This window comes from Netta rufina (assembly GCF_964035555.1).
Source record: "Netta rufina genome assembly, chromosome: 5".
Classification (NCBI taxonomy): domain Eukaryota; kingdom Metazoa; phylum Chordata; class Aves; order Anseriformes; family Anatidae; genus Netta; species Netta rufina.
In genome coordinates, this window is record NC_140128.1 from 50,917,261 (window position 1) to 50,945,159 (window position 27,899).

Sequence of the window (27,899 nt, forward strand, 5' to 3'; positions counted from 1 at the left end):
ACCCGAGGCAAGGCTACGCCAAGGCTTAGGCTACACCAAAAGTCCCCATAAGCGGCCACCTGCTGAAACTCCCAGGCCAGCAGCAGCCGGCTGGAGGGCAGGATGCCGGTGTGCGGTCCCGCAGCCTTCAGCCCGTGCCCGCAGCGCCCCGCGCCGGCTGTGAGGGCGATGCGGCAGCGCCCGGCCCCGCCTGGCTCGGCGCAGCCGCTGCCCGCCCTTAGCAACGGGCCGCGTCGCCGGCTGGGGCTGCGGCCATGGAAGCGGGGCTCGGAGCCGCTCGGAGCCGGCGGATCTTCCTCAACCACCTCGACTCCTACTGCGGCCGCAATATCGGCGAGGTGACGGCGTGGCGGCCCCCGGCTGCTCTCCTGGCCGCCGGGCGGGTGTCCGGCCGTGGTCACCTAAAATGGCTGCTGCGGAGGGGGACTGGGGGCAACGGGGTGAAGACAGGAGGGAATGAGAGCAGGAGGTGGAGGTGTGCGTAGAGCAGGTCGGGACTGGGGCGGCAGCTGTGGGCTGTGGTGAAAGATAATGCTTGGAGATAACATCTCCCTGAGGTAACGCCTTCTGGAGAGGAGTCAGGTTGAGGAGAAGAGGCGTCTGGGGACACAGCAACACCTTCACCTCTGAGGCTTAGGGCAAGCGGCAAGATAAAATGTCGCTGCCGAGTTCGTGCAGTCCATAACATTTCCCTGCTTACCCAAGTCGTATTCTGAGCTACACTGCCTGCAACAGCATCTAAGCTAGTCAGCAGCATTGGTGTCTTCCCAAGACTATGAGAAGCTGCGTAGTGCAGTCCCAATGAGATACATATTTGCATACAAATGTGTGTCTTGTATATTGCAGTATTTATCCAAATGTGTTGTTGGAGCATCACTAGAAAGCATAGAGGAAGAGGAGGAGGAGGATGAAAAGAACTCAGCTGCTGAAGTTTCTACTAGGCCAAAGGAGGGAGTCTACCAAATAGTTGGTACCCTTTCTAAGCCAGGAGGTACTAAACCATGTTTTGCAGAGGAAACATATGCAGTAAGTAATAATCTTATTTCAGGTCATTGTTAGGTAACGTTAGGAATATTGCAAGTCACATAAAATGACCAACCGACGTTAATAAAGTGTTCTCTTGCTGCTGGAAATTGTATGCATATTTTACTCCCTATGCTTCCTGCACACTTGTCTCCACCCTGCTAGTTCTCATACAGAAAAAGTTGAAAGAATCCGGTCTTAAAATATATATATATATATATATATATTTAATGGACAGGATGTTATCAATCCTGATAATCCACAGGTCTGTTTTCTTTTTCTTTCAAAGCACACTCTCTTGTGTCTCCTGTTTCTTTTATCAGCTTAGGTAGTAGTACTGGAATCAAAGTCAGTGTCCTCCCGTCTTAATTTTTCACTGAAATCACAGCTTTCGCTAGCAGCTAATTGTTCTGAATACCTGCATCTTTGTATATGTGTCCAGAGTTTGGTTAACTGAAGGAGGCTTGTTTTAAAGAATGTAATTGCTTAATGTTTTCTGAAACTAAAATTGACTCTGTCTCAAGCTGCTTATTATCCAGAATCTCTTTAAAATTTTGAAAGTTTTGTTCTGAACTTCTATCAAGATGAGCTGTTTAATCTGAAAATTATGGTTAGCTATATTTAATCTCGCCCACTGCTGTCACGCAGAATGTTTGTTGGATTTGTTCAAGTGTTGCAGACAATCCACATTTAACAAAGACAGGATGTTGTTTTGCAAGGAAACTGACATTTTCCTATGTCTTGTCCATTCTGCCAGCTGATCCTTGCTTAAAATACCTGTAAAAGTCATAGATTTTTTTTTTTGTGATACTAATAATTATACTGAAAATACAAATCCTAAAATAGCACTTAAAATTGTACATACTTCTGAACTATATTAATGTCTACTTCAAATCAGAAGCTTCAGCATTTAATTTTCATTTCATCATCTTACTTTTATCTGACAGATTTAGTTTGATATCAGTCATATGAATTATTCTAGCATCCTTTTCAGAAATCTATGTGCAAGAAAACTGCATTCTATCTATCAGAAAAATAATTTTGAATAGATTTTCCCCCCTTCTTTCCTGTGTTTTCTAACAAGAAGTTTTAACTATTTTTCCCACAGGTCTCTTCTCAGAAAGAGCTCTTAAGTTATTTGCTTGAATGTGAGATTGTTTTATATAACATCACTGAGGATGCAAATCAAATTGAAGAAGCTAAATGGGCTGCTTCTGGTTAGTATAGCCATCGACTGAACAGAAAATTGTTTGCTATATAGCCACCAAAGTTTACAAGAAATGTGTAATGAAATGACCTTGGATTTATAGTTTACTGTAATATAAAACTGGCATCCTTGATAGGGAAATGCTGCATGAATTGTTCAATTAATTAGCAAGGGACCATTGATTGCATTTTAGCATTCATAAGCTAGAGAAGCTGTCATAGAATGGTCTGACACTTTAAATGACATATCTGTGTAGGCAGCTATTTCCATAAATAACTCTCCACAGCCATCTTATTTATTTGTGTTTGAAGGTAGGCAGAAAACTTGCTCCTTTGGTATTCAAATAATGTTTAATATTTTATATAATTATTTTAAGTTTTGGCTTAAAACTGCAATGAAAAATACCATTTGGTCTTTCTGCAGTTTCTTCCTGATTGATACAACCAAATTGTAATGGGTATATGGAATCTTCTTATGCCGACAATGCAAAATTGCTCTTTTTATGATAGTTAACCTAAACTATACATTTCCGTGTATTGTCTAAATACTTAAGTAACATTGTAAGTTCAAGGACTTAACAAAGTATCATCCACATGTAATTATTTTGTTCTATATAAAATTCAAAGAAAAAAATCTTATTTTTGTAGATTTGTTGTTTCAATTATAAAACACTTTTATTTCAGTATCTTTGTAGTCAATAAAGATAAATAATTTTCTAGTATAGATTGTTTCTTTTTTTCTTTTTCCACAATATTTGTTTCTATAGAGATTATATTCATTAGTGGTAACGTGATCCTTTCTTCCCATTATTTTTCTATTTGTTTTATTATTCATTATTGGTTTATTTTTATTTTATACCAAGCAAAATAAAGAGCATTTGCTTCAAACTACATAACACAGAACACTATAGCATAAATGTCTGTACAGGACCTCTACAGAGAAACAAATATATGGATTCAGTAGAACAGTTTACAACAAATTACATCCTTTGCTTTTGTTTACCAGCCCTACATACAGAAATAGAGCATTTTGCGACACCAAAGGTATTCATCCTCGTTTCAACAGTAATGACCTGGGCAAAAAGCAAACCCCCTGACCCAGTAAGTAATAAGAAAATATTCTTCTTTTAAGTGAATACTTCCATTTAATGGAAAATATTCATTGAATTTAATTAAAGTATTTCAGTATGTACTTCCTTACTAGCAGATACGGTTAGTGTCAGCAAGTATATTTTTTTCTCACGATCCTTTCATATGAAATCTTGCTTTCTGTCGGAATTGTTAAATCTATTCCACTGGATAGAGAGGTTTAGACGTTGGGCTACAATGATAAGGAGATATACAGGAAGATATTAGGACTGTGTATACATGCTAACTATCCAGTGAAACTTAGAAGTTTCATGAATTTCAAATGAAAACAAAATAGATGTTTTGTAACGTTTTTAAAAACTTGTTTTATCCATCTAGGCCTTTGACATTTGTTTTGGTTTAAAGCATGTATAACAGTTCCTTTTTTTTTTTTTTTTTTACTTCCTAGGATGATTCTGAGATTCCTTTTACTGAGGAAGATTATCGCAGAAGAAAATCTCATCCTAACTTTATGGATCACATAAATGCTGAAAAACTTATTCTCAAGCTTGGGAAAACTGTACGTAAAGATCTTTGTGGGGAGAGAAGAGAAAAAGTTTGGTCATCTTAGAGCATTATCTTAATGTTAGAAGTTAACAACAATTTGAATAAATTTTGAGTGTTTTTTTTTTTTTTTTTTTTTTATAAATGTGAATAGCAACGCTTCTTGATATTTTATTAATAAGGCTACGTTTTTGAAATAAAACATATACAGTATACATAATAACATACACAATACAGATTCCTAATTTTCTCTCTTTATTTATTTATTTATTTATTAGATAGTGGATGAATCATGCTTTTCTCATTTGATGCAATACATTGTTTCATTGGCTGTATGAGAGTGACGTAAAGCTGGAGACTGTGAGGGAAAATCTCAAGGATGATTTTAGACCTATCCCCCACTTAAACCGTTTTATTCAAATAAAACAAACCAACCAAAGAAGCCCAGAGCTGATTCTACTAGCTAAAATGTGACATCTAGTGGTTTTAATGAATATTACACAGGAACTTGAAGGTCTTTAAATGCATAAATGGAGCTTGCCTGATCATTTGTAGTGTGTTTTTTTGTTGTTGATGTTTGTTTGTTTCTATTAAGTATATCCAAGTCATCTCAAGTAGTACCTTCTCATATGTGTGATTTGTGACACTAAATATGTATTTTTAGAGAATTTTGACTTCTTTTGGAGGTTTGTATTTCACTGGGTGCCAAAGTATTGTTGCTTTCCCACACAGAAGCTACTGCGAGTTAAATGGTAGAAGATCCAATTAGTTACCTGCTCCTTAGTGTAGATGAGAAATGGCTCCTCCTTTGCTTTCATGAGAGGCAAGATTTTCCTGGTGGGAGACAGAAATTACTATGTGCCTTCTGGGGCATGCGTGCAGTCTGTCCAAAGCAAACTTGGGAACTGCTGCTCTTAGGTTAAAAACAGTTTCTTTCTCTCTTAGTACTACACAAGCAAATTTAATACGGGAGCTTTTGTGCTCTCTGCAATGTCTGATTTTAATATTCCATGTGATTACTAACAAGCTGTTGTATTCAATTGAGTTGAGATGGTTTTTATTACAAAGATAGAAACACATTGCATGGATAACATACTATGTATTATTATTTTCTGGCATCCCTGTATATGATGCTTTGTTTATGCAATCAAAGATTGACTAACAGTGTTGTTGGTTTTATATTTCTGAAATAGTATAAAAAATGTAGCAAACTATGTTTTTTTTCCACACACAAAAAAGTTGATCTCAAGTCCTAGCATTTATAGCCTCTGCTGGTAAATGCAGGTTCTGTTATGTAGATGTATAATGTCTAAGATCTTTACAATATCAGAATTATTTAATACTTTTGTTTAGAGTTAAAAATGTCTAAGCAACTGGTCTTAATTTAAAAGATTTGCTTGAAATTTCCCTCCTTAAGATGGTTTAAGTATGGGTTATTCACTGTGTGAAACCATCCTCAACACTGATCCAATCAGTTTCATTTTATGTAAACAGTCATCAAGAACAGGCAAACATATGACCAGGTTTGCATAATGGTCAGCAAAAAATATGAGGGTCAATTGTGATGTATCATTAGAAAAACACTTTATAGTCCACTGATTTTGTTTGAAATTTTATATCAAAATGAAAGCAGAGTGATTATAAAAGTATCGAACCTGCATTTCCCACTTCTTTAGACAATCGAATGCAAGTATAATGCAAATAGGGAAAAAAAAAAAGCTTCAATGAATTTCATTGTTACATTTCTTGTAAAAAGAAAGTTGAGGCATAAATTATGCAGATCATTTCATTATTATAAGTAACTTCCGATTTCTTAACTTTTAAAAGATTTTTGAGAATTTCAGTTCAAATGAAGACAGGTCAATTCTGAGTAATGTTTTTTGTTGTTGTTGTTTTAAGGAAATATTAACAATATGTCTTACAAAACTACAAGCTATGCAACAATTGGTCTAATTCCAAATTTAAGTGATATAACTTGAGAAATTACATACTAAATATATAAAGTTTCAGTGTAAACCATTAGGAGTACAATAATTTTGTAAATACTTTCTTGTTGTTTTTACTTCACAGAATAAACATGTATTTTCAACTTATGTTGTTGCTTCAGGACTTCAGTATGGAGCTGGGGAAGGTGCCTTACACTACTTTTTTAAGGTAGATATCTAAGCATTTTGGGGGGGTTATTTAATATCTAATGGCAAATTGCAATGGAATTAAATGCATTTCTAATAGCTTTGGTATCATAAGTGTAATGTTCTTGTGAACAGAATTAATTATTTGATCCCTTAGAAAAATATTTTAGCTACAATTGAAGTAATTTCCACTTTATTTTTTGGATCTGCTTTTGTTTGTTTGCTTTGTTTTATTTTCATAATTTTAGAACAGTATCTACAAGTGCACTTTATAATGAGAATGACTATCAGATCAATGGAACCAAGAAAAATGTCTTTCTTTTCAACATTGCATTCCTTTTTTTTTTCCCAAGCATTTTTTTTTTGGGGGGGGATACAAAGTAATAAAAACATTTGTCAATACCAAAGAGTATCCTTTTAAAAAATAATAAAAATTATTATTATTTTTTTTTTTTGGCTGCCAGTATTTCTCAAAATTGTTTACTACAGTTTCATCAGTCATTCAGTAAATGGAATTTTATACTCCTAAATATATAGATTTGCCACTACACAAATATACCATATTAAATCTAACCATTTACTTCTAACTTTGTTGTCAATTTGTAATTTCAGATAGGTTGGCTCAGTGAGGCTACTGCAATTCCTGTTTTTGGACATGGAAACAATTTTATTCCAACCATTCATGTTCTTGATTTAGCAGCGTAAGTTTCACTTGGACAGTGATTGATAGTTAGCTAAGTAACAAACCCAATAGCAGAATATTGAGCTTTTTAAACTGGGGCAGAGAGGGTTTAAGAATACTATTTGGCCCATCTTATTGAGGCAGGCAGAGACTTCAGTATCTTTGGTACTAGATATTCCTACGGGAAACCTGGGTCTATTGTACAGGTTCTGTGCTTTTAAGAAATTACTGGCAAGGCTGGATATAACGAGTAGTATCACTTAACTTGCACAGAACTAGAAATGCATCATGGACTCTACAGCTTAAATTAATATGTTGTACAGGTGTTGCTTTTTATCCTTTGAACTTCTTTACAAATAAAATATCTATCTTTATTGAAGGTAATATCTTCTTTATTGAAGGTAATATGCATGAAAATATTGTGCTCTGAGTTTTCCAAAATTAAATGTAGTCATTGTATTTGGACAGCTTCTGAATTGCATCTAACGCGAAAAGTCCCAGTATGCTCCTATACTGACCAGCCTTGACGTTCCTATGTTTCAGAGTGTTACAGAATGTAGCAGACCACAAGCCAAGGTTTAACTATATACTTGCAGTAGATGAGTCTATGCACACTCTTCAAGAATTAATAAAGGTAAGAGATTTTATTCCTTTTCCTTTTCTTTTTTTTTTTCCAGATATTTATAAGATTTTTCAAACTGTACATTTTCATTGAAGTAGATGTCCCTAAGTCTTCCTGAATTATCTTGTGTAATAAATAATAAACAAAATAATTTTGAAATCTACCAAGACTTTTGTCCTTTAGACAAAATGTATTACTTTGACCTCTTTCTGCAGAATTAACTTTGAAAGTATTATCATTAACTTAAACTGAAATTTTACTTAAAACTGTGCTGAGGTGTTATGGGATTCACAGTACTATAATCAGATACACAGAAGTCTTTAGAATATTTTTTCTTTTATTTGTATGAAGATATTTTGTTTTTCCAAGCATTTTGAAATGAACTCTAGAAATAGTCTGGATGACACTATTGAACTGTAATTTACAGTGAGACTCAAGAGTTGAGAGAAGCAGCTAATACAGTGTAACGAGATTTTCCCATGTAGATTGAACAAATGTTACATAAGAACAGCGCATTCTTTTTCAGTGTCAAACAATATTTCATGGAACTGCCTTGTAGGAAGGTCACAACAAGATGTATCCCTTGTTTTGGTTCAGGCTTAAAGGGTCTCACTAAAAAGTTAATAGTTGAAAAGTCCACCTTGTATAAGTGACCATAATTCAACATTCATGTGGAAAAAGCAAAGGTCAAAATAATCTTTATAGCTGTGGCCAACTATAGGAAAGAGCATTATATAAAAATGAACATAAAAGACATTAAAAATATTAAATATTTAGAGAAGAAATGTAGAAGCTATTGAAACTCACATTATTAGATGTATAAGGCCATTGCATGCTACTTATTAAGAAAAGATTGGGAAAGATAAAATGATAATTGGCATGGCTGAGGGAAGCAGGATGGCAGACTTCAAAAAGTTAGTTATGTCCTGAAGAAGAAAAATCATAAAAATCTGGCTGGATAAGAGAAACAAAACAAAACAGACTTAAAACAATATTAAAGGTCAATTATCAGAAAAGACCTAAAATTAATATCCTTCTTTTTTTCTTCAAGCCTTTGAAGAACAAAAAGCTTGCCAGGAAATCTGTAAGGCCAATCAATAGTATAAAAGGGTCACCTACAAAAGCCTAAGCTGTAGCAGAGATATTTTGCATTTAGTGAGTATAGGTAAGAATTATGAGAAATACCTTGAGAATTACTTTAAACATACCACAGCTGTTTCTAATTTAGGAAGACTCTGAGCTGAAAATAGTCAAAGATTAGGAGAGCATTTGGAAGAAGTATCATGCATGCTTTTCCTACTCTTACTTTCATTTAGGTGTCCACTAGCTGAAGCTGTTTGAGACAGAATACTGGATATATTTGGTCTAGTGCTCTATAGCTTTTTCTGTTATAATTTTATGGAATCTAGCATGTGTTTTTGTTTTTGTTTTTGTTTTTAACCTTTTTTTTAAAGGACTGCAGGAGTGATTAACTTCTGGTTAATGATGAAATGAAACTGAAGAGTTAATGCTGGCATTCCATTGATCTGAAAATCTTTCCTGAATGTTAACAGAATTAAATACTTATAAAATCTGAAGTGAGAATGCTAAGAAATAAGATAGGTCTTCAATTTGATCTTAAGCAGTAGGAATTTATATTTATTTATATATATTTATAAATATTTATATATTTATAGGACTTAAGAGCTTTGAAGCACTTGGCTATTTTTTGTTGTTGTTTGGTTGGTTGGTTTTGTTTTGTTTTATTGCAGCTACTAAAAAGGAAGTGATATATAGCAAAACAGAGATGTTTAATACTAACATTAAAGTTAATGTTCTTTGATCTGTAATTCCAATCAGTGTACTGATTTTTTCAGGTATAGTGTAACATAACATTTAGAGCACAGATTTTTATCTCCAGAAATCCTGTTGTTTTTTGTTTGTTTGTTTTTTTCCTAAGAATCTGATTTGATATGTGCCTTACCTTATTTTTTCTTCTTCTTTATAGTGTATCAGTAAAAATGTTGGACCAGGAAAAATTGAGAAGATTCCAAGAGAAAATGCATTCTTGAGTAAAGAGTTAACTGTTAGTAGTTTTATTTTATTACTTTTCCTTTTATTACTTAAGGAAAGGATCTAAACCTAAAGAAAATAATGTGAAGTATTATATTATGAAATGTAATTTATTTTTTGTATTTTATTATTAAAATGTATTTTATTTTTTTACCTCAATTAATATTGAGGTACTACTAAGGCTGACAAACACAACATATGTAAGTGATCATCTTCATCTATTTATGTGGAATGAACTGTTCATAGGAGAAATACATAAATTAAAAACCTCCTAGTTTTAAGGTGTAAAATGAATTTATGAAAGAAGTTTTTTTCTCCTGCAATAATGAGACCTCTGTATAGTACCAAATAATTGCTTAATAATTTGATAATTCTCAAGAATACTTAAATATATATTAAAAATGTATTTTTAAAAAAAGCTTAAAACGTATATTTTGCACTTCGTGCAAACATGCTTTCCCTGTGCTTACATTCTTTATACACGCCTCCCCCCCCCATTCTAGTCTTTAGTTTAAGCTAACAGAGTTATTTTAACATCCTAACATCCATAGATTGCATCTTTAAAGTAAATGTAGTTTTCCTCCCTCAGCAAACACATTTGGATATTTTGCTTGTGAACTTACGAATGGAAGCTGTATTTCTGAAAGAGACTTTCAACATTAAGTGGGTTGCTCAGACAGGATTGGTGGAGAACATTGAAAGGATTGTTAAGGAATACAAGCAAAGTCGAGGACTTCTGGTAATAACTTGGTGTATGCTGTTTTAAAGTGCTCTATTTTTTCAAATAAAAATATCTATATAAACACAAGCTTTATCTTTTTAAGTAAAAATGAACAGAAGACTGACAGATGAAAAATAAGTGAGCATAAAATCTGAAAATTCAATTGAAGAAATTAATTAGACAAGATAGAATATTAATTAAGGTAATCACCTAATGTTTTCTGTTATGCCTAAAATTGCAATCATGTAAGTGAAAACAAGCTTCGTGATGGAGAAGCTGCTGCTTTGAAATTAGTTTCTGTAGGCAATATATGGCATTCCTGGTATATTAGACTTCAAGAAAGCAGTAACTGTGTATTTTATTTAAGATTTTTATGTCAAGAGTCAGTAGCTAGGTGAACATTTTGTGTCCTTCATTATACTTAGTAAGTCAATATACTTAACTGCAATGTGGCTTTCATTTTACTCCACTCTGTTGTATAATGTAATGAGCAACTTTGCTGTTTCCTATGTTAGCTAAATATTTAGCATTTCCATATTCAAATGTATAAGGAAGTAGTTATTTAAAGGTGCATAAAAATGCTTGCATTCATTCAAGTATTGATTGTCTTTAGTATGATAAAGCTATTCAGCACGTCTGTATCGTGTTCAAACTATGATAGGTTCAGGAAGTGTAAAACAAAATATAACTAACATAATTCGTTCAAAGTTTTTTCTTTGAAAGTCCCTGCATACATCCAAAAGGATTATCAGATCTGTGCTTGTGTTAAACTACTGCATCTGTGTAGGTATGCCTGCAATTCAAAAAGTTTGATGTATAATAAAGGCATACCATGAGGTAAGTAGAAGAGGGAAGGCTAGCTAGACCTCTGTGCCAGTCACAACTCTGAAAAAATTCATTTGCCAGGTTTTGTTAGAAATTATGTTAGAGAATATGTTAGAAATTAATGAATTCATTAGGTTTATATTAAAAATACTGTCAGGTTTACTGAATTGGGATATGAACTTAATGATGTATGGTTTTGAGTTTATTGCATGATATTTATTAAATGTATTTTGTAACTTAGTGATTCAACCATGGGCAAGATAGGCTGAAATGAAAAATTATTAACTTAAGATGGTGATGAATCTGAAATTTTTGAGGTCAGAATAACTATGGTGATGACAGCAACTCTACCTCAGCTGGAAAATAAAGTGATTGCATTTATATAGTAAAATATCTGCCACCTATCTCCAAAATCCACTGCCTATAAGATTGTGTTATGTCTCTTTTAACCATTTAACCTCTAATAGTGCCACTGTAAGTTGGTCTGTTAGGCTGCTAAGTAGAAATATACCTTTTTCTCCAAAGCTGAAGTTGTACCATTGAGTTAACTGCATTACTCAAAAGCAGTGGATGATATAGACCATGCTCGGTGTAAATAAATCTAAAATACATTTTCAGTTTTAATTATAATAGTTATTTCCTATTAGTTATACTGAAAATATTGTACCTTTTAAATAAAAATTTCAGTAATGTTTGATTGATGTTACATCTTTTTTTTCCCCAGCCTCTCAAAGTTTACATCCACGGTCCGCCTGGGATTGGCAAATCTACCATCGCTGAAAAGCTCTGCAAACACTACAAGCTACATCACATTAAGATAAAAGATGTGATTTCTGAAACAATAGCAAATCTGGTGTGTTACTAGCTGTTTTTTAGTATTGCTATTATTTTAGTTTCTGTGACTTTAAAATGTTTGCCATTGTTTTAAAATGAATTAAACTCCATGATTTAGTACTTTAAGAGTTACCAAAGGAAATAATCATATTCCAACAAAATGTTTTGAAAAATAATAATATATTGATTGCTTTTTAAGTCCACCTATAACTGTTGGTATTATTTACTTTCTTGCTTTCTTTTCTGATGTGAAAAAATACATTACCAAAACAATTTTAGATTTTAAAATGGAAATAGCTTTCAACATACTGATCATCTCTGGGGATGCACTGAACTCTTTTTTAAAGATTTAAGGTTGCTCAGTCTCTCATAGTCCAGGAGCATATGTGAAATTCATTGTTGTTTTTTTTTCCCCCTATTTATTACATCTGTGTAGAAGAAAAGTTGTCCGTAGAATTTCCGAGCCTATTCACATTTCTGATCTTGTCTTCAGGAGAAAATTGTGGCTCCTAAAGAAGTGGACTATGACAGTGTGGGTGAGGAGGGAGAAGATGAAGAAGACGAAGAAGAGGGTACAAATGTAGAAGAAGCACATGAATTGTTGGCTGGAATTAAAGAAAGCATGGAGCAGAATGCAGGTAGGAAATATGAAGTAATAAAAGGGGACCATCTTTCTATTTCTTTATACATTTTATATAATTATTTTTAACCCCATAAGTTTATATGTATGTGACTGAATGTTCAGAATCTTTAGATTCTTAGCCAGTTTTTTTTTTCTATCAAGTTTTCTTCTTGGAACAGAGAGCATAATTTAAATAATATAAAGTAAAAAGTGAAGTATGTAATTAGCAAATTTGCAATGAAAACTATTTCAGCAAGAAAAATAATGGCAGTTTTCTGCATTCTTTGTTTTGTTTAAAATAATAATGCCTTTTAAGATGTAATATTTTAATGATATCAATAGATTCTAATTTTGCCTCAGCTTTTAGAAGTCTTAAATATAAAAAAAGAAGCTGGAGTCAATCATTGCAAGACAAAAAAAATCAGGTCAAAACAAACTTTACTGCCATACATTTGCTCCACAATGTATGCTAAGTTAATAAGTCACTTTATATCTCAGTCTATTAATCTGAAAATGAAACTTGCAAAACCTATTTCACATTTGTTTTTGCAAGAATTTGTCTCATGGTTAATTGTAAATAGAAAATGATTGCTTTGTAACATGCTTTTTTCTATTCTATTTCTTTTCATATCAAGATCTGACTGCGTTATTCTAAAATGCCTAATTTCATGTTTAGTAGCCTTAAAGTTCTAATACTTATAACATTGTAAACACAGGTGTCATTTTATTTCATAGCTACACTTATATTCTATAAATCTCTTAACAGCATGTAGTACACACAATGACATAATTTTTTTGGAGATCAGAAAGTGTCTCTGATGCTCTTTGCTAATATGTGTGAACATGTTAGTAAATAATTTCAGGTATTTCTTTTCCATAAACTAGGTTCCTATTAACCTTCTTTGTGTTTTAGGTTGTTTAGATGATCAGTATGCTGTTAAACTCATTAAAGATAAGCTCAAATCTATGCCTTGTAGGAATCAGGGATATGTTTTAGATGGGTTCCCAGAGACCTATGACCAGGCAAAAGAGCTTTTTTACTGTAAGTACTGCTGCTTTTGTTTTTATTGCTGTTAATATTATCATTATTTTTCTCAGTGCCGTATTACTTGAAGTGCATCAACACTGTTTTGACAGCAGAGCAAGGCACAAAACAGTTGTTTTCACATGCTGCTTAAAATTTAAGGATTGTAATGAATTGTTATGCACCTTAAACAAGACAGTTTTCAGATGATCTTGGCTGGCAATGTCCTAAATAAATGACCAAATACAGAGGATACTTTCTGTGTTGATATACTGTGTGCGAGAAAGCTGTAAGGCAGACTTTCTTCATAATATTAAAGGGCTGCTTAACAGGGGGATCCAGACAGTTCACCAATACATATTGTGTAAACCAAATTAGAGTGGGTATATTAGATGAGCTTCACTGGATATGACTTCTGTGGAGCTCTGCAACATACATGTCAAATTGTGAGCTAGCACTGTCTATGCATTAAGACCAAGAACCATCTCCATAAATTAAAGGATATGATTTTAAGGAAAACAAAATTCAGTCTTATTCATTTTACTATGCTGGGCTGTAAATCATCTAGCTTAGCTGATGCTCAAGTAGTTGAGCAGTCTATCCATATCAAGAATAGCAGACAATTAACAGCAGAAACCATTTTAACCATACCATAGCAAACCATTTCTACTAACTAAGCTCTGTCACTGGCAGAAGAAAATATGGAACAGCAGGAGAAGCCAGGGTAAAGTAGTATGGACATATTTTGAAACTGTGTATGAAAGTGCATGCTCTGCTGTATAGGTAAAAAACTGTTAGTGTCCCATGGTAGAATCTGTGGCAGGCAACAGCATAGATTACTTACTGACTACTCTAAACTGGTGTCCAGGTTAGATTAATTTCCAACAGTTAGGCTACAATTTGAATATTAAAAAAAAAAAAAAAGTGCTTGTATGGGGCATGTTATTAGTAAATATAAAAATATTTTTGCTTCAAATGATAATGTCAATCATTTATTGCTTTTGTTTTAGTGGAAGATGAAGATGAAGAAGAAGAAATCAAAGGCAAAATACCTAAATGTGATAAATTAATCACACCTGGTAAGTTTGACTTTTTAAATAAACAGAGGAGTTTTCAAATATTGCTGCCACCAACTAGAAGTTTAAAATATCACTCCATCTGTTCATATTCCATTTAAAAGAAATATCCACGTAATGCTGCTACCCTGTTGTTTAAAAGTGAACAGTTAATCAATAGGAGGGTTTGGGTTTGTTTTGTGGGTGTATTTTCTTTTTTTTTCTTTTTTCTTTTTTTGTTTTCTTTTGTGAAAATGCCATCAGCTGTTTTTACCAAGAGCAGTGGCTGCCTTTGTTATGATCCATCTATTAATACCATCTATTGGTATTCCATCTACCAATGGAATAAATGTGAGCTCCTGAACATGGAATATTCATATATATATATATAAGTTTAGGCCTTGGTAGCGTTCTTTGCAGTACTTAGCATTGTATCTTGAATGATACTACCAAATTCATTTTATTGCATCAGCAAGTTATACAGGTAGTATAAAAGCTGAATACCTAAAGCGTTCAGTGTTTTTTTTGCAGCCTGATAACTCACTAGCTTCAATGGAAGTGGAGAAGATTCAGAACGTCCTGAAAAAATTACTTCCTTTTTGCACTTAAATGAAGGGGAGAAAGAGTTGATTTAAAAGTAGGCTTTTACCTGGTTTCATTTAGGAACTGTTGATTTCTGAAGTAAAAAAGGAAAGTGTGTTCTTTATAAACAAAAACACTTTCAGTTACAATAGCAGAAAGAGGAAATGTGAATTACAATGGGCTGGAGAAGTACCAGCTCATCAAATGTGTTTAAAGGTAACTCCAATGTAATTTAAATGTGTGAATTATGATGGACTGGAGAAGTCCTAATTTCTCTCCCAAAACAAGGACTTCAGGCAAGGGATCTGTTTTAGAAACACCTTATCAGCCTTGGAGAAAACTTGTTTTAGAGAATGATCCAAAAAGGTTTTTTGTTGGTTTATGGAGATTTTTGTGGGTTTTGTTTTGTTTCTGTTTTTAGGGTGGGTTGCTCTTTTTGGCATGCACAAGGAGGTTGGAGGGGGATTGTCTGTGTTTGGTTCTGCAAATTTCTCTCTGAAATCAGAAAAAATACTGCCCAACTTTGTTATATTAATAGGCCTTGGTAGTATGGAGAAGTGATATTAGATAGAAATATCAGAAAATATTGTGATAACTTACATTAATAATTAAAAGGCAGACTGTTTGTTGATAAAATACTGCAAATGCTTAATGAAACTTACAAGAATGAGAATTCTGAACTAAAGAAAGGAGATGATTTTTTTTTTTATGGATCCTTTGATGCTTTCTGGTGTTCTTGTCTATGAAAATACTACAAATAACATTGACACCAAATTTGATGGCATCTGGTACCATAGTATGTTTAATCCACTGTTGGTTTTTTTTGTTACTTTTTCCTAATTTACTTTATTTAGGAAAATACAGATTTATTTGTGAGATGAGAAATTGCAATACACTGTGATGACTCTTGAAGACTTGACAAACAAATGAATTGTTAAATTTTCCAGTGTTACTTCCTAATTCAGCTGCAGTATTCACATTTGTTTATTTCTCTTCCTATACCAATTACATGTGTTGGTTCTTCTCTGTTAGCTTTCTCAGAAAAATTGGACTATGTTTGTTTCTTCTTTCAAGAATAGTCTTGTTGATAATGCTAAGAAAGAACTTGGTAGAATTAGAACATGTTGCTTCTTTAATGCCTCCTCTTCATTTTGTTGGATTGCTCTAACTGGAGAAGTTGCATATCAGCATTTCTTAATTAAAGTATCTATAAGGAAATATTTATATGCATATGTGTGAATTTATGTTCATTTGTCTTTTAAAAGGTATTATTAACAGAAGGCAGATATGAGGGAGGAAAAATCATATATGGACACTGATAATGTGTTCTTCTTCACAGAATTTGTTGTATCTTTGACTGCATCTGATGAATTTCTTAAAAACAGAATAATAAATCTACCAGAAAGTGTTGTTGCTGGAACTCATTATACTCAGGACCGGTTTCTGCAGTCTTTAAGTCTCTTCAGAGAGATAAACACAGAAGACGAGACTGTTCTCAACTATTTTGATGAACTTGAAATACATCCTCAGTTTATTGGTATGAAATAATAAAATTCTTAGCTAAAATATCAATAAAAATTCCTATTGTTACAAATGTAACACTTGTGAAGATTGTACAGTAAATATATAAATATTTTACCTAACATATCAGAATAAATATACAGCAGGCATCTAACTATATACCTGTGGAAGTATTTATACGCTCATAAAGATTCTGAATTGTGCTGATTAGATTGTACAGTTAACATGTCTTTAAAATTAGTGTTTTTATTAATCATTTGGTTTTGTAGGCTAAATAACCAAGATACATGTAGTTTTCTGATATAGTTTACAGATCTCTGCACTTGGCATCCTTCTGGACTACTAATAATATATTTTCATGGACTTTAAATATTATAGCTGCTCATATATTTTTTCTTTAGATTTAACCTCAGATGTGGTGAAAATATATGGGTATTCTGTAAGTATGAAAGAATATGATTAGAGATTAAAGGTGGAAGGCTAGTAATACGTCCTTCTTGTTTCATACCTATGGGTGAGAAAAAATTTCTTCCCTATGCACTCCTAGAACATCGTGATCACTGGGAAATCTTGAGAAGATTGCTATAATCTGATAATTCAAAAACAATAAGTACAGGATGACAGCATTCTTAATAAAACTGGTTTTAGATTGTGGAAGGGAGATGGAAAGAAAAGAGTAGAAGAGAAAGAACGCAGGGAAAACCTTGCAACTACAGTAAAACTGCTGATATGTGGATTGTCCATCTAAATGAGTTACAGGAAGTGATTTGTTGAGCAAACTTAAAAAAATAAAAAATAGGAAGTCAATTGATTAATGTCAGTCTTGGAGATTATCATGAAAATAATACCATATTTGAGTTGTTAGGAAATGTTGCAGTGGAAAAAAATAACGTGAATATAATCATTTTAGATTTAGAATTATTTCTAAGCTACGCTCACATCTTTACCCTTTTAAGTATCCAGGTACTGAGTGATTTTTGTATTATGTACTGATTATTTTCTCACACGGTTTTCCACTAAAATCTATTTTACCATTTTCCAATTCATAAAAGAAAGGAGGTGATAAGATAAATATATTTGGCTCTGTTGTCTTCAGTTGATGCCTCTGTCTTTCTTAATCAGATCCAAATGATAAAGATGATTGTCTTAGTCCTGGGAGGCTTGAAATGCAGGTTAGCTAGCACTTTCATTTAATTAAGTCTGAAGTAACTCTAATGCAGAAAGTAAATGTAAGAAATAATAAATATTAAGAAGGTGTGATGTCATTAATTGGTCATATTTTAATCTTATAAACTTTGGGATATACAAGTAATAGCAAGACATTGTTTTATCTTGGTAAGGACTTTAAAGTGTATGGTCTACAACAGCATATTTCAGTGTTTTATGCTAAGAATTATGTCCAAAGATTACTCTAAAAATCTAGTTAATTCTAAATTAGGAAAGTCACTGGTCTACTAGCTGATTAACTATTGAGGTATCACAATACTCACTGGTTAACGATTGAGGTATCACAGCTGTGGGGCTTAGTGACTTCCAGATGAATTTCACCTTCAGTTTATAGTGTTGATTTCCATCTTAAAAGCAGAAGCATCTTTAGAGCCTGTTTATGTCAGGAACTGCTCCTTTCCCTATATTCCCTAAAATTAAAAGGTCAGATTGCAAAGATAATTTCACTGGGGAATCTTCAGCTTTGCATTCTAGCTGATATTCCTGTTGGTTTATCAGAACCACTGAATTAATATCAACAAATTTAAACAGAGAAGTGACTGTTATATTGGTCAGAAGAAAGAAAAGTTACCTAGGTTTACCTTAGTGGAGAACTGTTGAAGAATTGTGCTTGATTCATTAAATACTGACTCAAATTAATCAATATTTTCTTCCACCTTAATTTTAGAAAATCTTAACATATGGCCTTACAAATTGCTTTTATGATTACTTTTTTTTTTTAACTGAGTCTGAAATATGATTAGTACAAAGGAGTGGGCTTCAAGATTCTGGAAACGCTGCTCTGCTACAGTGACTCACTTCATGAAGTCTGCAAGTCTGTGTCTTGTTTTCTTCATCTGCAAATTGGAGATGATGACACAGGCACATTAGATCATCTACAAAAACGAATGTTAAAACAGAATTTTTCATTTTTTGGTGATCTTTACTCCCTGTTAGGGACAGTGATAATTTTTTTTTTTTCATTTAAAAACAATATTTTTTAGGACATTTTAGCATGTAATTATGATTGCTCTAATATTTGTGTTGTAATCTTGCTTCATCATCTGAGAAAAGACTGTAGTCTTTGAGACCTCAAATTCAATGCCAAGAATGTTCTTAGCAATAATTTAAATGACTAGAAAATTGTCTTGCACTGTAATTTGTATATCCAGGTACAGCAAAAGCTGTATAATTAATGAACTCCTTGGCATAAAAAATAAAATCATTGTAGTTTGGAATACTTCAGGAATGTAATTCCTGATTTTTGGAAAGAAGAGGCTCTGAAAGAAATGTCATCATGCGTCATGTAGAATTATGTTAGCTTTCTACCTTGTTTCATTAGCAGAGTTTGGACTTCAGGTCTAAATCACAAAGACACAAATTCTTGAAATAATGGTATGAGTAATGCTTCTGTTTGAATTAGTGAAGAAATGAGAAGCATGCTTTGCCAATAGCTTTCAACATAACTTCATAAAGCAGAGGAATGTGGAGTAGGGACTAATGAGCTTTAGACTAAATTCTGTTTTTCAGTTGTTCTGTATACCTCAAATCCTCACTTTTCCTCTTTTCCATGTATGTTACTATACCCTTTCTTTCAGGTATCTCCAGCACTTTCTGGGCTCCATATGCATTCAGTGCCAGGAGTCTTTTCCTTCTCCTGTCTTTTCCCCATTTTTCCATTCTCTTATTTTTTCACTTTTTTTTTTTTTTTTCTTTTTCTGCAGGTTCAGTCCCCAAATAGTCTTCAGCAGTTAAAAGGGAGAAGGAGTGAAAGGAAAGATTTCTGTGGTCTCTGTGCTTCTACATGAAGCCACAGATTAGTTTTGTAGGCATAATGTAATAAGAGTTCAACCAGAGATAGGTCTGTGTAATGGTAAAACACTGCGTGAGTGAAAATTTTTGAATTTCTTGCCAAATTCTAACCACCTGTTGTGGAACCTGCATGAAGATACAGGGTCAGAAGCTGATGGTTTGATACCTGTAGATAAGCTGGCATAAGAGTGTCAAAGAGAAGTATCTCTGATACTGGAATAACCTTGTATGAAAGTTTCAAAACTTAGGAATGCTGCAACTGCTGAATGGAATAGTTGTAAAAATTAACTATTTTCTCCCTAGCACCACATTAAAAAGACAAACTATTTTAGCTGAAACTAACAAAGAAAATTAGAGATAAAAAAAAAAATCTGCTTTGTATAGGAAAAAAAAAAGAAGACATTAATGACATTTATAAGACACTCCAAAAAAAAACATACTTGAAAATTCAAGCAACACGAACACTGTATATATTTAGGTCTTGCAGTTATTCACTAATGACTATTGATAATTGAGAAAAGCCTTGCAAAGTTCTCTCTTGTATTGTTTTAAAGATGTAGCCAAATTTGAAGATCCTGAGAACAGATTTATTGTAAAAGAGATTGTCAAAGAAATTGGGGAACCTCGAAATTATGGTTTGACAGATGAAGAAAAGGAGAGTTTGGAACGGAAAGCAGCTGAGGAACGCCTTGCCAGAGAAGCTAAAGAAGAAGCTGAACGAGAGCGTAGAGAAGCTGAGGAAAGGGCTGAAAGGATGGCAAAGTGGGAAGAGTGGGTATGTTAATTTGCATTTTTGTGGAAGCCATTATTATTTATGTGTCTTAGAAAGCTGAAGCAATAGCATTTCCAGCAATCTGTTATGTAAATATACTTGGAAAGTGTGGGATAAATTCTCTAGTTTCTTATATCATACTTTAGATCTTTCTCAGAATATCTTCACAGTGCATTTTGAGGCTCAAACTAAAGAACAAAGAATTGATCGATATCCCAGGCTGCATTGCTGAAAGGTTTCTGAGCTTGCAAGAGAGACATCGTTGAGACATCAGTCCTCACTTCAGTGCAGCCTCCCTGAGGCAGTCTGAAGGATGCTTTTTATTTGGTAATACTTTAATAAGTACCTAGTATTTAGGGTGCCTGACCTCACAGGTTTTGCACATAGTACTTCTCCCTTATTTATTTCGCCACACCTAAGAAATTTTAGGTAAATAACCTGAAATACATAGTATAGGAAATTGCTTGTTCACACCTAAAGTAATTTTTTTTCTTTTCTTTTTTTTTTTTTTCCCCTCACCAGTAGGTAGTTCTTCTACTGCCTCCATTTAGAGTTATTCAAAAACAAATTGATCATTGCACAGATAATTTTTTTTACCTTTGAAAGGCCATACATATGCTTTTAAAGAAGCATTTATATTGCTCTGATGCTAGCTTGTAAATAAGAATCATCTTTGTTATCTCTATGCTTATTTTCAAGGAAGTGAACTGCATTATACGGAGCTAAAGTAGGTGTTTAAATAAAATGTGTAAGTTTATCCTTTTAAATATCCTTTTAAAATCTATGCATCTATTCGGTTGCCCTTGAGATTGTAGATTAGCTGCACTCTGCGTAAAAAGACCTAAGACTACTTGCAGGATTTATTGAGTAACACTCCTGGATTCAGTAAATCAGGTAAACATAGTTTTCAGTTGCTGGTCTCTTAGTTTTATCTGAACATTGATTTTGTGTTATACCTTGAGTATAGGAAAGCAATATTCAGGGTATCTTCATTTTATAGTTTTATATACATGTAGGACTAAGGCTACTTATGAATAAAGTGCGAGAAGAGAGGACAATAAACATGTTTTTGAGTAATCTTCTGGCTAAAACAGGATGCAAGTGTGCATCCTATTAAGTGCTATTGAATGTGAGAAAGGAACACTCCAAGTGGATTTATTTCCCTCTTTCCCTCTTGTACAAGGATTATACTCAAACGAATTGCTTTAACCTGAAATCAAGAATAAATTCAGCTGAACTGACATAAATGAAAGAAAAAAAAAAAAAAAAGATTTAAAAAGACATATTTTGAAGTTATTTAATGAGTTAGGCATCTCTCCTGTGTAAAAATATTCTCCTTTTCCCCAGTTCAAGGAACCCCCAAGAAACCATCTACATTTGCAGTAGTATTAAGTTTTGAAGTGGTGCAGTGTTTACCAACTATTTTGCCAAATACCTTTGGAAATAGAAACACTGGAAAACTTCAGAATAAATCTCCTTTTAGGTGTTAGGGAGAGAGAAGTAAAATGATTTTGCTGGGAGGGTTATTTCCGTTTTCTTCATGCTTAGTTTGCCATCCTTGGTGTGCCATGTCCTTTAAGATTAATAAGCAGTTCATTGTTGTTCTGTTAAGTGTGAGTTTTAAAGTTGTGTACATGATTTCTAGCACTATTCTCCTTTTTTCCCATAGGTCACCACCATTAGTTAGTAAAGTACTGGTAAAGTACTTATAGGTGTTCTTCTTTGTTGTTTGGTTAATTATTTGTAGAGTAAACAACTGGAGGAAGTCAAAAGACAAGAACAAGAGTTACTGGAGGCCCAATGTATTCCACTACGAAACTATTTAATGAAGCATGTCATGCCAACACTTATTCAAGGGTTAAATGAATGCTGTAAGATCAGGCCAGATGATCCTGTTGATTTTCTGGTAAGGTGATTACATCTCTTTTTAATGAAATATGTTTGTAAAAGCTTAATGAAAATATTCACATGACTCTATAGAATCTCATTTAACATAAGGACTTGAATTCTTTTTCCGTATTTCATGATAACAATTAATTACCTGCAATTCAGGTAAGTGGGAAGTATAGTGAAAGCTGAAGTACCCAGTAACTATATTGGGATCATTTGACACATCAATCCAGTTTTGCTTTAGAGTAACAGGAAAATAATTAGTACCAGAATCAGTTACACTTTGGTGAGTGTTCTCTCACTCTGCACTTACGTACCCTGCCCATTCTGCTGTGACATAGAGACCTGCAGAAAGAGAGGCATCACTCTAACATATCACTCTAGGCACAATGATGCATGTTATTGTAATGTCTTCAATAACCCCTTCACGATACATATAAATTCACGAGTGAATCCAGACAGACATTCATGGAATAATTCCAGTTCCAAAACACCTCAAGAAGATATTTAGTTCAACTTTCTGCTGAAAGTCGAGACAACATTGAATTCAGACAGGAATTCAGATGCCATAAAGCTATAGTTGTATATATAAAACTTTCACTTATCACTGTATAAGTAACTTTCCTAGCAAATGGAGTAAGAAAAGCAGTACAAGCAATCACTGTTTTAATGAAGAAAAACAAACAAACAAACAAGTAAAAGCTTAGAATGAACATTAAGTGTAACTGTAGCAACATGAGATCTTTCCTACTAATCACGTAACATTGTATGATCTGAATTACTGATCTGAATTATTTACTCTTTTGGGTCCAGAAATCAGGCCCTAGGGTACTCCCTAGGATTTTTCATGGAGTAACAAATACTGTCATAATATATGACTCCTTCTCTTGCCCAAGATACTGATGGGGTCAATGCTACAAAGAGGCAGAACGAGGTGTGTGGTATATACTAAGAAAAGGTTTCTCTGACATACTGGGCAGAGATTAAATTTTAAAGCCACTTAACACTTTCTGTGATTTTGTTTAAAGCTGTGTTATCCACTACATTGTTGTTGTTTGGTGTAAATTTTAAAGTTGGAGACTTGAAAATAACTTTGGAAATCTTATTTTTATAGGCAGAATATCTCTTCAGGAACAATCCTGATACACAATGAGGTAACATTAAATCCTAACAGCTGTAGAAACTGTTACATGGAAAGGAAGAACATCGCTAATGTATTTTACAATAAAAATACTTAGTTTTTGAACAAAAATAATCATGGTTTTGTTTAGGTTCATTATCTAATCTAAATTTTTATTTCTCATACTCTACTAGTATGTTGCATTGGGTTTTTAATATTCCTTCTGTAAAATTATCATACACTACACATTAATTAATACATTTGTGTATCTGTATTTCATGTATCTACTTCAAAGTCTGAACAACATGAATCTGTTCTTTCTCCAAAACTTTCCTCTTGGATTTTTTTCAGTTGTGCATCATATTTAAGCAATATATTGTTGTGAAAGGATAGCCTGAGGAAAATCTTTTATTTAAAAAAAAAAAAAAAAAAAAAAAAGAGGGAGAGAAGAAATGGCATCTTCACTCAAAACAGAAATAATAGAAGCAATGAGCACTCATATTTTCTCCATTACCTATCAAGAGGCCAAAACACTTGCAACACAGCCCTCTTGTTGTGCTCTAGTGACTGACCAGTTAAACAATTTCCCAGTATAGGTATGTCATAACACCAGGTTTTTTTTTGTTTTTTCCTGTTTTCTTTCTTCTTTGGTACAATACAAACTGGTGTACGTAGGTGTAAATCTCATCATTGATACTTGATAAATGTTTTGAAGAATGAGGAGTTTCCAGGCTGTTGATGTAAGTCTTTTCTCTCTACTGATTTTCTATACCTTTCAGAGAACCTGTCAATGTCTGTGCTGAGTGAGCTGACACTTGTATCAATTTTGGTGTAAAACAAATGCAAGATTTTGTCAAAACAAAAAGACAAGGACTGGTTGGGAGAAAGAGGAAAAAAGGAGAAAGAACTGTGAAAGTAGTGATAACAAATTGCACCTCTTTTACCAGTTATAGTATTTAAATTTTAGATGTATTAATTTCCGAGGTGTTTATTCAGATATATTACTATTTTTACAAAGAAACAGTCCCCTTTTGGCTGTTTTCGACCAGTCGCACAGTCAAGGCAGTGATGATAGCCCTAAGAGAGTTCAGGACTACTATCTCCTACACTAAAGGAACATTTCTTGGGCATGTGGAGTTCCTGTATGCTGCCAGTCCATGTTACCACTTATCACGTGAGGCAACTGAAGATGAAATAACTGGTAATTTTAGAGAAATTTGTAGGCTGAGTGCTACTTTTTCAGACCAAAGATGAAAATCGGACAGTAAAAAAGGAGGTAAAATAGGCCTTGAGTGTAGTTGCTGTTAATATATGTATTTTTCTAAGAAGAAACTTTTCTGAGTAGATATGTGAAGTGTGAGAATTTTTAAGTTTTTGAAATCGGCGTGGTCTCCTTGTGGCAGAGCTTTCGGAACACCTATTAGAAAACAAACTCCCAGCTCTGCGTAGGGCCAAAAAGAAAAAAAAAAAAAAAAGAAAAAAAAAAAGAAAAAAAAAAAAAGCCTGCTGCGGCTGACCACGACCCACATTCCCCCAGGCCGCGGGGCTGCCCCTGGGACCCCAAGCGGCCCCCACAGGCCCGGGTCCGCTCCCGCCGCCCCCGTTTCCATGGCGATCGCTGGCCGCGCTCTGTCCCCCTCCCCTCGGGGCCCGTGCCCGCCGCCAGCAGCGCGAACCGCCGGCCCCGCCCCTTCCCGCCGCGCGCACGCGCCCCCTCAGAGCCGTTAGCGCTTTGTTTTCAAACCCCCGCGCGGCGCCACGCGGCGGAACTACGACTCCCGGTACGCTCCGCGGCGCCGCGGCTTCTTGCGCAGGCGCGGACGAGTCAGCGTGCGCGGCGTGCGGGGGTGGCCGCGGCGCTGCGTGGGGCCCCCCCCCCGTTCTAGAACGTCGCTGTGGTAGCGCCCGGGCGCCATGTTAGAAGGCCGGAGGGGAAGAGGAAAGTGAAGCGGCGGCGGCCGGGCCCAGCAGCGGCTCTGCGCTCCCGGCCGGCCCGCGGCCCGGCCCTGCCATGCTCGCGGCTCCCGCTGCCCGGCGGGACGAGTGAGCGGCCCCCAGGCGGCGGCGGCGGCGGCCTCGGCGGTGGGGGAGGACGAGGAGCAAGAGGAGGAGGCAGAAGGGGAAGACGCGGCGGTGGTGGTGGTGGCGGCGGCGGCGGAGGAGGAGGAGGAGGAGCCGGAGAGACGATGCCGTTGTAAGTCGGGCGCCGGCCGGGCGCCTCGCCTCAGCCTGCCCCGCGGCCCCGTTACCCCTTCCCGCCCCCGTCGGGTGCCGCAGTGCGAGGCCGCACGGCCCCGGGGCCCCCCTCCTCCCCTGCGGGTGCCGGACCCGGGGGGGTGCCGAGGCGGCCCCCGCCTTGTGGCGGCCCCCTCACGGTGGGGCCGGCTGCGGGGCGCCCCTCAGAGAGCGCAAGGCGCGCGGTTCGCCCCGGCCGCCAAGCGCGGACCTTGTTTTATTGCACGCACATTTTTTTCCCTCCCAAACCTGCCGGCGCAGCCTCCCCCATGTGAGCGCGTTTCCTCAGGCGCCGGCAGTGAGGCGGTCCCGGCTGAGCCCGCTGCCCTTGCCAGCCCCCCCCCCCCCCCGGTGCCGGGTGACTCCGAAACGCCCGGGCACCTCGCCGCCAGGCCGCCGGCCGGCAGCGCCCCCTGGCCGGCAGCGCCCAGCCCGGCCGCCGTGCCCCCTGCGAGCGGCCGCTCCGCCGCCGGGGCTGCCCCCCCACCCCCCCAAGGCAGGGGCCTGCCGCCCGCCTGCGGGAACGCGGGGAGACGCAGCCCCGGCCTGGCTTCTGCGCCGGTTTCCTTTCCCCCACCTCTTCCTGTTTTTATTTTTTCTCGCGGACGTTCTGACGGCTCCGGGTGGATTATAGAAAACTCCTTAGTTCCGTAGTCCACGATGGTAGTATTTCGTTTATACCTCAGTAAGTCGAGGGAAGCAGCTATGGGTAATGGGTTAAGTAGGCTTTAGGAATCAGGTTTGTTTACGCTCTGAGCTTTTTGGGGGGAGGAGGGAGAAGGCAGCATGGGGACATTGAAAGAGAAATACAAAGAACTTAGAATTATTACATGCGCTGTTGGTTTACATATGCAGACGTCATGTGAAGAATAGCCCAGTTTGCCTGGTGCGCTTGTTTTATTGAATCTAAAATACTGCTATATTAGTCGCAGTGCAGATAATGTGGGACAAGCTTAAGAGTTTGTGGCAAAAACAACACAGTAGGTGAATGTCATAAGGAAAATGGTTATGCCAAGTAGTTTCCAAGGCTTTTATAACAAGAATTGAATGTATTTATTTATAAACTTTGCACATGTTCATTATGGCAATGAAAAATTGCCAGAAACTATGGCAGTGAAAATTTACCAGAAATGGACTTTGAAGTTAGCTGCTTTTTTTTGGCTTCAGGAAAATGGGAGGGTACTTATTCTGTCTGCTTTCATTTGTAGTTTATTGTGTTGTGTCTACATAAGTTCCAAATGCTTCATAACAGCATTCAAAGTTTGTGCTACTTCTGATGAATAAATTGTGTTCCTCGTCATAATGGTCTTCAACTTTGAAAAGTTTGGAATGATTTATTATTCTTAAAGTAGCTAGGTGTTTATGATAACTTAACTAGAAACTCTTAAGTAACATTGTGTAGTTGTAGCTGCAGTGATGCATTACTATTTTCACCATAAACATTACTTAGCAACTGTACTAATACAAAAAGGTTTATTTTAGCTAGAAAAACAGAAGCTTTCTTGGGTTTTTCATTTGTTTTGTCATCTGTATGTTTGTGGAACAACCGGCTTCATATTATTCAGTCAAGACTTCAAAACAAATGCTGTAATGCTAGTAAGCTGTAATGCTGGTAATGTTAGTTCTAGAGTTTCTGAAGAGATATCTCTGACTTAAATTAAGAGTATTGGATGTTTACAGTATTTAAAAAAAAAAGGGGGGGGGTCATAGGAAGTTACTTGTTTGCGTAATTCTTTCCAGGATCTTTTTCTGCTTGATGCTTGTATACTTCTGTATGATAACCTTCTGAATAAGGGTAGAACAACCAACCCTGGTCCCATTATCACTGCCATGCTTTCAGGGTGGCAAGCAACTTAAGGGATGTCTTGAAAGACATTTTCTTTTAGGGGTGGTGTGTGCTATTGACAGGCCAAGTCAGAGCTGACCTCCCACACAACCAGCAACTGTCATCAGTCTGTACTTCAAAAGCTTTCAGAGTTCTCAAGAGGTGTACGACAGTGGTCGTGCTGAGCTGTCTGTGTATAAATATTCTCTTAGCAGTATGATACAAAACAGTAAAAACAAGCAAATCATTTATATACAAGGCACTTGAGTAGTAAGAAAGCAAACTCACGCTCTGGTGATGCTGATAACTAGTGTTTTGGAAAAGTCCTTTTGTGATTAATAAAAATACTAAGTATATACCAGAAACTTACATGAGTGCTTATCATGGTTCTCATTAATCTGCATGATGGGATAGCTGCATCAAGAAAAACTCTTTAACTTTATATAACTTCATATTAAAAAAACAACAAACTTTTTGGAAACAAAATGAGTATTTCTTCTGTTGTA

The 27,899-nt window shown here is 35.7% G+C and overlaps 2 protein-coding genes across 4 annotated transcripts in view; both read left to right on the forward strand.

Annotated features, from left to right (window-relative positions):
• Positions 1-254: 254 nt before the first annotated feature.
• AK7 (adenylate kinase 7) lies at positions 255-23,366 on the forward strand (the record flags this gene model as incomplete). The annotated part of the gene is made up of 18 exons (XM_084287999.1): positions 255-338; positions 847-1,026; positions 2,132-2,240; positions 3,236-3,330; positions 3,767-3,877; positions 5,932-6,015; positions 6,606-6,694; positions 7,219-7,309; positions 9,285-9,362; positions 9,939-10,088; positions 11,620-11,748; positions 12,223-12,367; positions 13,265-13,393; positions 14,386-14,454; positions 16,352-16,549; positions 20,106-20,326; positions 22,071-22,229; positions 23,328-23,366. 18 exons carry the CDS (start codon positions 255-257, stop codon positions 23,364-23,366), a joined length of 2,160 nt encoding a protein of 719 aa, XP_084144125.1.
• Positions 23,367-25,192: 1,826 nt separating this feature from the next.
• PAPOLA (poly(A) polymerase alpha) overlaps positions 25,193-27,899 on the forward strand; it is a 43,020-nt gene continuing 40,313 nt past the window's right edge. For 2 of the 3 annotated variants that reach the window (XM_084287773.1, XM_084287774.1), the window contains exon 1: positions 25,193-25,527. In XM_084287773.1, the coding sequence (XP_084143899.1) occupies positions 25,520-25,527 (8 nt within the window). In that variant the 5' untranslated portion in view covers positions 25,193-25,519. The remainder of the gene's footprint in view (positions 25,528-27,899) is intronic. The other variant, XM_084287775.1, reaches the window with a different exon arrangement.